The sequence below is a fragment of the Mastomys coucha genome, unplaced genomic scaffold (genome assembly GCF_008632895.1).
Source record: "Mastomys coucha isolate ucsf_1 unplaced genomic scaffold, UCSF_Mcou_1 pScaffold6, whole genome shotgun sequence".
NCBI lineage: Eukaryota > Metazoa > Chordata > Mammalia > Rodentia > Muridae > Mastomys > Mastomys coucha.
In genome coordinates this window covers 72,964,867-72,979,033 of record NW_022196912.1, presented here as the reverse complement: position 1 = coordinate 72,979,033, position 14,167 = coordinate 72,964,867, and the positions used below count along the sequence as shown (strand labels likewise).

The following is a 14,167-nucleotide window of genomic DNA, read 5'->3' as shown; positions in this document are numbered from 1 at the left end:
TTCTGGGCCCCTTGACTGGCAATGTGCACGTCTAGGTTTCCTTTGACACAGTAAAGAGAGCCCCTAGAGATCAGTGGTTTTAATAGTGAGGCCTCCAGCTTAGAAAAAAGTAGGAACATTCCTCACAAGATTCCCTCCCCCAACATCAGGCTCAGGAAACCTCCCAGAAGCCTGGAACAGTCTACAAATTATACTGACGCCAACTCCACAATCCCGGACATAAACACAATGGGCGGGTGTGGGCTTATGGTTCCTGCCCACTATCATCACTGAATTCTGAGATTCAAAGTCCAGATAACTATGAGCAAGGAAAGAGCCTCACTTGCTCCCGCTGGCAAATTTCTTTTCTCCTGCTTATCTAAGCGGGGCATTGGACCCCCATGACCCAGTGTGTTCCCAGTGTTGAGGCGCCAGCTGTGTTCCTGACCCCTGAATAAATCAGGGCCACACAGAGCCTGGCAGAGCTCTGGGACACATTTCCTGTCAAGGCCTAGGGAAAGCATTTGGCTAAGGGAGTGTGGTGTGGACTTTCGGCTGTTGGGGGATGAGGGCTCAGGAGAGGAGAGGGGAGGGCACACATGGTGGTAGAAAGGGCTGTAGAGGGCGGCGACTCTAGAAACAGCCTGGTGCCGTCCAGCAAGCCAGACGACTTGGGAGCAGCTGTGTGCTCTGAGTCTCCAGGATGAGGCCAGCGCTTGCCCTGTGCCTCCTCTGTCCTGCGTTCTGGCCCAGGCCAGGGAATGGCGAGCACCCCACGGCCGATCGCGCAGCCTGTTCGGCTTGGGGGGCTTGCTACAGCCTGCATCATGCTACTTTCAAGAGAAGGGCGGCGGCGGAGGCCTGCAGCCTGCGCGGCGGGACTCTCAGTACCGTGCACTCCGGCTCGGAATTGCGAGCTGTGCTCCAGCTCTTGCGTGCAGGTCCCGGGCCTGGCGGAGGCTCCAAAGACCTTCTGTTCTGGGTGGCTCTGGAGCGTGCCCCTTCACAGTGCACCCTGGAGAGGGAGCCTTTGAGGGGTTTCTCCTGGTTAGATCCGGACTCAGAAGACTCGGAGGACAGCACACTACCGTGGGTGCAGGAGCCACAACTTTCCTGCACTGTAAGAAAGTGCGCTGCGCTCCAGGCCACCGGGGGAGTGGAGCCTGCTGGCTGGAAGGAGATGCGCTGTCACCTGCGCGCCGATGGCTACCTATGCAAGTACCAGTTTGAGGTTCTGTGCCCAGCACCTCGCCTGGGAGCCGCCTCTAATTTGAGTTTCCAAGCTCCCTTCCGGCTGAGCAGCTCCGCGCTGGACTTCAGCCCTCCTGGGACCGAGGTGAGTGCGATGTGTCCCGGGGACCTCTCTGTCTCCTCCACCTGCATCCAGGAAGAGACAAGCGCACATTGGGACGGGCTTTTCCCCGGGTCAGTGCTCTGCCCCTGTTCTGGGAGGTACCTCCTTGCTGGCAAATGCGTGGAGTTCCCTGACTGTCTAGACCACTCGGGAGACTTCGTATGCGAATGTGCAGCGGGCTTTGAGCTGGGGAAGGACAGACGCTCTTGTGAGACCAAGGCGGAAGGACAGCCAACCCTCGAGGGGACCAAGTTGCCCACCAGGAATGTATCAACCACTCCAGCCGGTCCTGTGACAAACAGAACATGGCCAGGTCAGGTCTATGACAAGCCAGGAGAGATGCCCCAGGTCACTGAGATTCCTCAGTGGGGAACACAGAGTACTTTACCTACTGTTCAAAAGACCCCACAAACCAAGCCAGAAGTCATTGTCACACCATCAGGAAGCGTGATCCCCGCACTGAACTACACATCTTCACCCCCTGTTTCTCTGACTTTCGACTCCTCCTCCACGGTAGTCTTCGTACTTGTGAGCATAGGAGTAATAGTTTTGGTAGTCTTGACCATTACAGTGCTGGGGCTTTTCAAACTCTGCTTCCACAAAAGCCCTTCCTCCAGAACAAGGAAAGGAGCTTTGGACTCACCGGGTGTGGAGTGTGATGCTGAGGCCACCTCTACGCACCACAATTCTGCACAGTGCACTGACATTGGAGTGAAGAGCGGGACTGTGGCCTGAGGGGCCGAGCTGAGGGTTCTTCACTGGCTGGGTCCTCTCTTGGATCAGGACACTTAGGGAAACAGCTCAATGCTCACATCTTGTGTAGACTTTTCAATTCCAACAACTGGGGAGATTAGAGAATTTGCAATAATTACTGTGGAAGTCCCCCGTCCCATAAATTCTCTTTATTTTGAGCTAAATCTGAAAGTGGAAGAAGTGGAGGCTATGGGCTGGTACTGGAGGACAGGGTAGAAAATGGCAAGAGGCATTTTTCTTTGCTTTGGGAGAATTTGGAGAAGTGCTTGAATATTTCCAGTGTTGGGAACAAATAAATAACACTATAATTTTTGGAACATTTATTTTCATCCAAAATGAGAAGGAAATATCTCTATTATTCAGGCTAGGAGTATATTAGCTTGAAATTTTCAGGCAAATAATAAAGCATTGTTGAGAACCTAGGCTAACGTATGATTGACTCAGTAAGGGTGTTAGGAGTACAACATTCTGAGGATAGCAACTGGCTATGGGTTTACTGGGAAGACACAAAAGCGTACACTCTGTGCTTTGGGGGAAATGTCCTTATACACTAGCTCCTTCAGAACTAGTGAAGTTTCCTTTATTCTTTTATCCTTTGCTTTCAAAGTCACTGTGACTGTGCTCTGCTATAAATCCTAAGTGCAATGTTGCCAGTTTCTGACTCCAGAAGCAAATTACAGTTGACCACCAATCCAAGTGTTTACTGTGTGTCCTTGCCCAAGGAAACAAATGATTTGTGTCTTCCTTTTCCAATGTTTGTGTTCTCCAGTGTAATGACCTTACTACTCAAGCCACCTTGTACACATCAAGATGCTGAGCCTCACTTCCAATTACGATGATGTTAATTCTCAATTAAAACGTTAATGCTAAGTATTGATTTGAAATCTTCTGGGTGCATTAAAGCAAAAGGAAGCTTGGTTTCTTCCAAAGATGCTAGATTCTTGTGCTCTATTTAATCCAGGCGGGTGGGGGTAGGAACACTTGAATGTCAAGCCATTCCTGTTTCTTCTCAATAGAGTGTGAATACAATGACAATGTGTGTGTATCAGGGGATTGTTACAACTGAACAAGGGTCTTTGCAGGCAAAATTATGGGAAATTGCTTTCCACAGAATTAATAGTGTAAAAAAGAAATAGCAAATAAAATGATAACATCTTGTTATGACTTGAGATGTTAGCATATAATAAAAATTCACACATTCAAGTGGCAAATAATTAAGGCATAATAAAAAAAATCTGGTTGAATCCAAAGACCTTGGAGAATATTTCAGTTAGAGTGCTGAGATTTTTAAAAGTGTTGTAAAGTTGTTGTGTGAAGAGAAACAGAGAAATAAACTCACTCATGGGAGAAAATGAAACTAGAAAAAAACGTTGGGCTATGTTTTTCTAGAATCATTTTTATACTCTTGATTCTACTAAGAGTTGACTTAAAGTTAGCAAATAACCAATAATAAAATAACCTAGAAAGTTAAGAGAGTTCAATATATGAATCTGTGTTCTAAATATAAATCCATGTGTTTAGTATCATATCACTGAAGGAACCAATTGAGAGCTTGCTTTATATGTTAAACGTGGTTTTAAATAGTTACAGGTAAATAAAGTCACAAATGAATTCAAATTAGCTGTTAGGAGTCTTCAGTTTAAACCAGAAGCTAACGATTACATGGGTTAATGGCTTATACCAAGTTCCTCATCTGGTTAGATACGTATTCCAGCTTTCCTTTTTCTTAGCATTGTAGTTATCTTCTCCACTGAGAAGACTGAGTTCTCTCAGTCGTGGTGACAACTATTCTAGTGCAATATGTCCTGTTTGACTTTATAACTTGAAAAGTAGCCTCATCTATAAGTGGACTGAACACACACACACACACACAGATGCACATATTTATGTACATGCATAGCTAAGTGTATGTGTGTATATGCATATACATAAACATTTTGTTTTAGAGAAGGGTGCCCTTATATTAATTAGTCTTTTGCTAAATTAGAGTGAGCGTAATTATCACATAACATGCAACAGATGACAGTGTGGATCTGAGGCTCTAAACGCCCCATGTGAAGAAAAAAAATCTTGGTGACCCAATTACTTGAATATTGTCTCCTACTATTCTCCTTTGTAGATCAGAGGAGAATTAAGGAACCTCATTTGTTTATATCTTAAATTATTTCTTGACGAGGCAGACAACAAAGAACTTCTTTTGATTTCTGCCTGTGGTGGTGGCCTCCAGAAATTGTTTCAATGGCAGAATTCTGCCAGTCAAGTACAGGACCTCCTGAGTCATTTTGCAGCTAGGGGTAATGTTCTTATGCCTACTTCTCTACTTTATAGTATTTCCTTGACAGGTTTGAGGTTTGTTCCTTTGTTGGTGAAAGCCTTCTGCTCTCCCATTCATCGTTCAGTTTCCTACTCACTGACTTCCTTACAATTAAACATGGAATCTCTCCTACAGTCTTTCTTTCTACCCTTCACCCTGTCATCTTACACACTAAGATCTTTTTGCATACACTATAATGCCCATGCACGTCAGCCCTTCTTCTTCAGACCCAGTGACCTGCACTTCATTTTAGTTATTAATTCCCTAGCTACACAAATTAAGGTGATTCTGAAAATTTTTCCCATCCCAGACCTCAAAGTCAAATTTTCATATGTGGGTGTTAAAACTTGTGCTTTAATAAATTTGCCTGTGATTAGAGGCAAATGGTTGCTGTTTGAACTTTGACATTTTTCCTTTCTTAAATTAGTAAGCCTCAAAAAGACTAGTAGCCTGAGATGGAATCATTCTATCTACTGAAACCGTAAGTTTATTAAAAACAGTTGTTTTGCCTGAATGTTCCAGGGGCAACCAACAACCAGCAGGTTCACAATTGACTTAAAGCTTGCTTCACAGGAGGACACTCATATGACCAAGAATCATGGCTGAGGAACTCATAGTCCCTAAGTATGAACCAAGTGCCATTATTTTGCTAAATAGACATAGTATTGAACCTCCTTCCAAGTATTAATTGTGGTAATCATAGATCAGTGTAGTGCTCAGCCACTCATTAGGGAAGCTTTTCGCAGTGGATCATGGTTAACAAAGAGCCTCACAAATGGTCAACATATACTGAATAAGTGAGTGTCCAGCTGTAAGTAGTCATTTGTGATGCCCATCTCATGGAAGAGAGACCAGAAAAATAGAGCCAAAGGTCAGGGAGGGCTGCTGGGAAGCTGTCTTTTGGACATGACAGAGCCAGTATACTCATATACTCTCAGAAGCTGTGGTTGCATGCACAACACTAGCACACAATCAAGCCAGTCAGCATTCTACACTGAACAAAGTTGGGGCCCACAAGGTTCACCTGTCATTGAGGAGTTATTGGTACTTGGTGGTTCTGAGGAAGGGAGAATCAGTTTTCTTCAGGGGTATTCTTATTTTCCCTGTGGATGTCCCTACATGCATCCACTTGGATAATTTGACTCAGTGAGTTTTAAAAAAGAGATGAATTTGGGAAGAACATGAGGGAACTGTGTGGAACAGGAGAAGATGGAGGGGACTGAGGAATGGAGATGACCTCCACTGTATACATGTATGCTAGTACTAAAGAATAAAAACCAAAAGATTTGAAAATACAGAAATAATGAATAAAAATATGCCTCTGCTCTGAGATAAGAGGCATCTTGTATGAAAAAAGAATATTTTCAATAAAAGAGAAAAAAGAAGAAAAATGTATAGTCATTAATCTGAGAAACAGAGTTGTTTTTACAGAACTGTTTATGATTAAGTTGACAAATGATGAGATGTGACACTCAAAACCTGTTTCTGCTTCCTTCTAGATTTTACCCAGTTTGTTGTTGTTAAATTAATCATAGTATTTGAACTTGGTAATATCTCCTCTTCCATTTGAGTATTCTTTTTCTTTTGTTTGTTTGTGTGAACCATGAATTAAAATTCAGTCAATTTAACCCTTTATTAGTTTTGATGATCTTTAATTCTTGGTGTTTATTGGCAATTAGTTAATAAATTTAATAAAGCCCACTTAGCATATCATATAATCCTCCCATTGAAAGTATAGAAATGTAGTAGATTTACAAAATGATGAAACCATCATTATAAATAAGCTTGACAACATTTGCATCACCAAAATTTTTTTCAAGCACAGTATTTGTTGGTGCACATTAATTTTGGAAAATAATAGGATTCACAGTTAAATTCTCAAGCATGTTGTATATGGTTCATGTCTGTTATTATCTGCTTCACAATTTATTTAGCTCTTTATCTGTCCAAACGCCTTTAGGCTACATCCTGGGAGTTGAGAACAGTTCTGCAGTAAACCCAAGTTTACAGGTATCTTTTTCGTATATTGATTTCATTTCCTTTGGATGTGTACCCAACAATAATATAGACAGTTTGTATGGCATTTCTACTTTCAATTATGAAGTTTATTCAGTAGCTGTACTGGTTTATATTTTCACCAAAAGATGTGCAAGAATTTCTTTTTCACATCTTCAATAGCATTTGTCATTTTTCACTATTATTGTTATTATTATTGTTATTATTATTTTATTATTATTCCACCACTCATAGCCATTCTAAATGGAGTGATATGTTCTCATTATATATTTGCTTTTTGACTTCTGATGTCTAATGATATTGAGTGTTTTCTTTATACATTAATATCAATTGTATTTCTTCTTTAGAAAAGTGTCTATTTGGATCTCCTACACAGTTTTAATTGGATTACTTGTTTGCTATTTATTGTTTATATATAATGACTGTAATCCCCCTTTCACAGAGATGGCACACACTTCTCTCATCGATGGGTGTCTCCTAACTGTTAATGGATTGCAGAAGTTTCAACATTCAAATTTTTTTTGCTATGTTCTAATAGTCTTTTTTCCTTGTTCTTTGAATGTTTATACAGAAAATTATTGCATATACCAATATCACAAGATGTTTAGCCAGGGTTTTCCCTAGTAGTTGTAGACTTTAAGATTTTTGATCAATTTTAAATTGATTTTTATACAATGTGATAGATAGACATTGAGATTTAATCTTTTGTCTAAAGATATACAGCTTCCCCAGACTACTTATAACAGAGGCCTATCCTTTTTTAGTGTATATATTTTTTGTATGTTTGCCTGAAATCAGGTGCTGGCTGATTTAGTCTATGTGTGTGTTCTTGGGCTAATACAATGCTTTATTGTCACTGTAATTTTGTATTATGGTTTAAAATTACATATTATGATACATCCAACTTTTTTCTTTTTACTAGATTTCTTTGCCTATTCAGGATCTTTTGGAATTTCTTACGGATTTTAAGATTGTTTTCCTAGTTATATAAGGAGTATCATTGGTATTTATGTCATGGGCATTGCATTGAGTATATACATGAACTTGAGTAGTATGGACATTTTAAAAATATTATATCTCCTATTTTATGACATGGGGGTCTCTCTACTTCTAGTATCTTAAGTTTATTCATCATTATGTAATTTTTATTGTAAGGGTCTTTCACCTTTAAGTTTATTTCTATGTTGCTTTGCATATGTGATATGTCTCCTTTAAATTGGATTGCTTTTGCAATTTATTTCTAAGCAAACTCATTATTGCTGTATGCATGGTTACTAAATTCATTTTATAGTTTTATGGAACCCTTTGGTTTTTCTATGTATGCAACTATATCAAATACAAACACTGGCATACTGATCTCTTTTCCTACTAATTCTGTTTCTTTCATTTCTCTCTCAAATAATTCTTTGTCTAAAGCATCTAGTCATACACTAGATAAAAGCAATGGATCCAGATACTAATGGTATTTTACAACCTCTCCTCTTATCTCCCATATAATATTGGCCAAGGGCTTACCATGTATAAACTTTATTGTCCAAACATATGATCTCTCTATGCCTAATTTTTTTCATGAATTTTATAATTAATCAATATTTAATTTTATTAAATTATCATCTGCATTTATTGAGGTTATAATATTTGATATTCAATCATTTAGATGATTCATATTAATTTGTGTATGACTACAATTTTTTGTATTCTAGGACTGAAACCATCTTAAGATCTTTGAGTCTATGACTAGTGATAGCACTGATATATAGTTTAATTTTGTGTGTGTCATTGTTAGGTGTGGGCAATAGAGTAATGCTGGCTTCTTATACTGACTTTATGCTTTTACTTCTTTGGGATCATTTGAGAGACATATGTTGAGAGATACATGTTTATATATGTTGACTCCTCTTTAGCCATCAGGTCAAATTTAACAGTGAACCCATTAAGTCATGGCCTTCTCTTTGTTGGTAAAGTATTTGTGGCTGATTTGATCTTACTAGCTATGATCTAGTTATATTTTTATAGTCTTTTGACTCAATTTGAAAGATTGTGCCCTTATTACATGTTGGAGCATCTTCTGGGTATATGCCCAGGAATGGTATTGCTGGGTTCTCAGAATACCCAAGATACAATTCACAAACCACATGAAACTCAAGAAGGAAGACCAAAGTGTGAATACTTCAGTCCTTCTTAGAAGGGAGAACAAAATACTCATGAAAGGAGTTACAGAGACAAAGTGTGGAATAGGGACTGAAGGAATGACTATCCAGAGACTGCCCCACCTGGGGATCCATCCCATATACAGTCACCAAACACAGACACTGTTGTGAATATCAACAAGTGCTTGCAAACAGAAGCCTGTTATAGCTGTCTCCTGAAAGACTCTACCGGTGCCTGACAAGTACAGAGGTGGAGGCTCACAGCCAACCATTGGACTGAGCACAATGTCCCCAATGGAGGAGCTAGAGAAAGGATCCAAGGAGTTGAAGAGGTTTGCAGCCCCATAGGAGGAACAACAATATGAACTAAGCAGTTCCCCCAGAGCTCCCAGGGACTAAACCACCAATCAAAGAGTACACAAACTCATGGCTCCAGCTGCATATATAGCAGAGGATAGCCTAGTCGGTCATCTATGGGAGGAGAGGCCCTTGATCCTGGGAAGGCTCTATGTCCCAGTGTAGGGGAATGCGAGGGCCAGGAAACCAGAGTGGGTGGGTAGGTGAGCAGGGGGAGGGGGGAGGAGACAGGTGGTTTTCTGAGGGGAAAGCAGGAAAGGGTTTGTTTACATTTGAAATGTAAATAAAGAAAATATCTAATAAAAAGAAAAGATTGTGTCCAAAAGTTCACCTATTTCCTCTAGGTTTTTCTAATTTATTAACATTTAGTCTTCCAAAGTAACTCCTAACGATCTGAATTTGTATAGTATTATTTGCAATATCTCTCTTTTCATCTCTAATTTTTAAACGTTTTACTGATTCCCTGTGAGTTTCAAATCATGCACCCCAATGCCATTCATCTCCCCATCCCTTCATAACCACCATCCATCCTTGTAACCTCCACCTCCCCCAAAAAATAAAAATAAATAAATAAAGTAAAAATAAAAATCTTATCGTGGAAGCTGCAATGTGTCAGTCTGTCACATGGTATATCTTTTTGTTCACACGTCTTTACTTGCAAATGTTCATTACGATGAGTCATTGGTCTGGACCAAGGCTTCTGTTACACTATTAATACCGGCTCTGCACCGGAGTCTTCTCAGATATTCTGTGTTGTCCTGTGCCATGGAGATCCAGCAGCTTTGCATTTTCACATACTCCAGTTCATAGATGGGATACATATTGGAGTGGGCCAACTCAGAGCCATGAATCTGGGCCTGAGTTGGCCAGCCCGGAGCTCTCTCACATCCACTGTACCAGCTATAAATATTGCCCTGGCTAGCTCACCCCAATGCTGCAGCTAGCAAGGGATGGAGCCCTGTTCTCATACCCTCAAGGCTGTCTCACCTGTGTCTATGCCACCAAGGTCAGTTCTACAGTGCTGCAAGGTGGAAGTGTGAAGTGTTGGAGCCAATCTCCTGAGTCCTGTAGCTGGTGAGGGGCAGAGCCAGTTAATTCTCTTGCTCTCAAGCCTGCTGCCAGCTGTAAGCAGGTAGGGAAGGAGGGAATCTCTCCCTTACACCCTCCATTATGAAGCAGATGAGGATTGTGGAGGGGTCAGCTCTCAAGTACTCACTTCCCCAAAGCCAGCTCACCCGTATCCATGCCACCATGGACAGCTCTACTGTGTTATGTAGGGTATTGTGAATATTCCTTGTTCCTTTTTCATTTCTAACTCATCTTTGTGGTTTTCTCTTTACTGCATTGATAATGTTTGATCTTTGGTGTTTCTATTCTAGCAGGGTTCTTTATTTTCATGTTCTATCATGATGTATGTACTCTTCTCACACTTTGTAGTTAAAACTCTCATAAAGCCTTTCTCAGAGTTTCGAATTCCCTTGGGTTTTGTTTCTCTCAGAATGTCTCTACTTAATATTTGTTTCTGAAGAATAGCCTAGCTGCCTATAGCAACCCTGGCTGGCAGTTATTTGTCTTCAGGACTTGAAATATATCATTCCTGGGAGCTCTGGCGGGGGGTCTGCAAACCCCTTCAACTCCTCAGTCCTTTTTCTAACTCTTCTATTGGGAACCCCACGATCAGTCCAATGGTTGGCTGCAAGCATCTGCCTCTGTATTTGCAAGACTCTGGCAGGGCCTCTCAGGAGACAGCCATATCAGGCTCCTTTCAGCAAGCACTTCTTGGCATCCACAGTAGTGTCTGTGTTTGGTAACTGCATATGGGATGAATCCCCAGGTAGGACACTCTCTAGATGGCCTTCCCTTTAATCTCTGCTTTATACTTTATCTCCATATTTACTCCTGTGAATATTTTGTTCTCTTCCAACAATATCAACCAACCAGAACCCTCAGAACTCCCAGAGACTAAGCCACCAACAAAGGAGTACACATGACTCCAGCTGCATATGTAGGAGAGGTCCTTGGTCCTATGAAGGCTCCATAGAGAGGGAAGGATAGGGGGTTTCCAGGAAGGGGGGAAACCATGAAAGGGGATAACATTTGAAATGTAAATAAAAAAAAATATCCAATTTTAAAAAATGAAACTGTTCCCAGTAAAAGAAGAATAAAAATATTAAAAGTTAATATGCATGAGAAAAAAAAGAAATATATCATTCCATACTTACCTATCCTGTACTGTTTCTGTACTGTTTTGCTGGGAAACATACTGTTAGACATGTTTTCCCCTTAAATGTGACCTGGAGATATTCTCTTTCAGATTTTAATTTTTTTCTTGGTCATGTACTTCTGATTATTTGACAGTTTGGCACAATGCTTCATCACCAAGATAGATTGTCCATATATATCTGTGTATATACATAGGTATATATATTTGTATATGTACATAAATAGACACTTTTTTACTTTTTGAATCATTCATTTGAAGTCTTTATCAATCATTTTATCCATTTGGATAAATTTGAATATATTATGATGCAAATATAATATTTATCAAATATCATATCCCCCTTTCCATGTTTACTATGTTCCTGTTGAGAATGGTCCATCTGTTAAAATGAGTGCTTCTATCACTTCTATATGGTACACTCTTTATTAACTAGCACTGGCTTGAACGTGTGACTAAAAGTATCAGTTTTAATGCAATGTCCAGTTTATCTCCTGCTGGAACAATTATGCCATCTTTCTGTACTATTTATGCCTGTAGTATGTATCTTTGAGCAAGTGTCTATCATAGTAAGAAAGGAATCTGCCTTGCAGACAGTATGATACAGCAGCATGTATTCCGTATGGTTACTCCTAGAATGGGAGAAGTAACCCCATTTGGTAATGGGAGTTTCATAGGCACTGTAGACTTGGATGTGCTATTCGAATGATATGAAAACTACCCAAAAGATGTTCCAACATATAAGAAGGACACATGCTCCATTATGTTCATAGCAGCCTTATTTATAATAGCCAGAAACTGAAAAGAACCTAGATGTCCTTCAACAGAGGAATGGATCCAGAAAATGTGGTACATGTATACAATGGAATACTACTCATCTATTAAAAACAACAAATTCATGAAATTCTTAGGCAAATGGTTGGGATTAGTAAATATCATCCTGAGTGAAGTAACTCAGTCACAAAAAAACACACATGGTATGCACTCACTGATAAGTGGATATAAGTCCAAAAACTTGGGAATACCCAAGATACAATGCACGACCACATGAAGTTCAAGAAGAAGAAAGACCAAAGTGTGCATGCTTCAGTCCTTCTTAGAAGGGGGAACAAATTGTGGAGCAGAGACTGAAGGAAAGGCCATCCAGAGACTACCCCACCTGGGGATCCATCCCATATACAGTCACCAAACACAGACACTATTGTGGATGTCAAGAAGTACATGCTGATAGGAGCCTGATATAACTGTCTTCTGAGAGGCTCTACCAGTGCCTGACAAATACAGAGGTGGAGGCTCTCAGCCAATCATTGGATTGAGCACAGGGTCCCCAATGGAGGGGTTAGAGAAAGGACTGAAGGAGTTGAAGGGGTTTGCAGCCCCATAGTAGGAACAATATGAATTAACTAGTACCCCCAGAGCTCCCAGGGACTAAACCACCAACCAAAGAGTACACATAGTGGGACTCATGGCTCCAGCTGCATATGTAGCAGAGGGATAGCCTAGTCGGTCATCAATGGGAGGAGAGGCCCTTGGTCCTGGGAAGGATCAATGCTCCAGTGTAGGGGAATGAAAGGGTGGGGAGGAAGGAGTAGGTGGGTGGGTGGGGGAGCATCCTCATAGAAGCTGGGAAAGGGAAGATGGCATGGATTGGTTTCCAGGGGGGAAAACAGGAAAAGGGATAACATTTGAAATGTAAATAAATAAAATATTCAATAAAAAAAGATCTTTTCAATGATACAAATTTTGGGGTCATTGGTTTTGCCATTTTTACTCCTATTTTCTATTTTATTTCCTTCTCATTCATCTTTGTTAGTTTTGTTTGGCTTTTATTTTGTCATTTTTCTAGTTCCTAGAGTAGGAAGTTAGATTGTTGATTTGAGATATTAATTTTCTAACATGTGAATTTTCAACATAATTCCCTCCATAAGAAATTCTTTAGAGAAATCCAAAAATCTGGTCATTTTATGGCATCACTTTATTTATCTCTAAGATAGCTTTTCATTCTCTTTATGGCTTTTTTCTTTTACTACAACAATTATTTAGGGTAGTAATGTTTAATTTCTACATATTTAGAAACTTACTAAAATTATTTCATCTGGTATTTTAATATTCCATTGTGCTAGACAAGTGTATTTTATAGTTCTAGCCTTTACTGTGAACTTAGTTTTGTGTTATGGTTTATCCTGGAACCTGGGAAACACCTCGTTGGTTCTTGAGACGACAGTGTATTCACACTTGTGTGGTGGTATTCTTTAGAAGGTTCTTAAGACATCAGTGTATTCACACTTGTGTGGCGGTATTCTTCAGAAGTCTGTTAGGCCATTTGGTTCAAAGTGTTTTCAAGGTTTTTACTTCATGTGATTTCTTTTCTATTTTAGCTGTTATTTGGATGGTATATACTTTTGCCAATTTTTGCCCACACAAAATCTCTGGCTTGAGCCACTTCCACAACTCCTTTCCTCTTTTTATATTGAAACAGGGTCTTGTCAGGTGGCAGACTGGCCTTGAGTATGTAACGTGACTTAATTTTAGTAGGTCATATGTGTCTAGGAATTTATTTATCTATTCTGAATTTTTCAATTCTTTTTAAATATAATTTTTTTGAGTATCTCCATATCTTCTGGATTTTGTTAGTATCTATGGTAATGCATCCTTGTTCATTTGGATTTTCTCTACTTTCTTTTCTTTCTTTATTTTTTATTAGATGTTTTCTTTATTTACATGTCATATAATATCTCCTTTCCTAGGTTTCCCTCCAAAAAACGAAAAAATAAAATAAAAACAAAAACAAGAACAAACCCCAGTTTCCTCCCCTCTCCCCCTGCTCACTACTCCACCCTCTTCTGCTTCCTGGCCCTGGCATTCCTCTACACTGGGGCATAGAACCATCACAGGGCCAAGAGCCTCTCTTCCCACTGATGACCTATTTGGCCATCCTCTGCTATACATATGCTGCTGGAGCCATGAGTCCCTCCATGTGTACTCTTTGGTTGGTGGTTTAGTCCCTGGGAGCTCTGAGGGAA

The 14,167-nt window shown here is 40.1% G+C and overlaps 1 protein-coding gene across 1 annotated transcript; it reads left to right on the top strand.

The window, feature by feature from the left end:
• Positions 1–237: 237 nt before the first annotated feature.
• Clec14a (C-type lectin domain containing 14A) lies at positions 238–3,024 on the top strand. The gene has a single exon (XM_031356707.1). It carries the CDS (start codon positions 683–685, stop codon positions 2,066–2,068), a length of 1,386 nt encoding a protein of 461 aa, XP_031212567.1. The 5' UTR covers positions 238–682; the 3' UTR covers positions 2,069–3,024.
• The last annotated feature ends 11,143 nt before the right edge of the window (positions 3,025–14,167 follow it).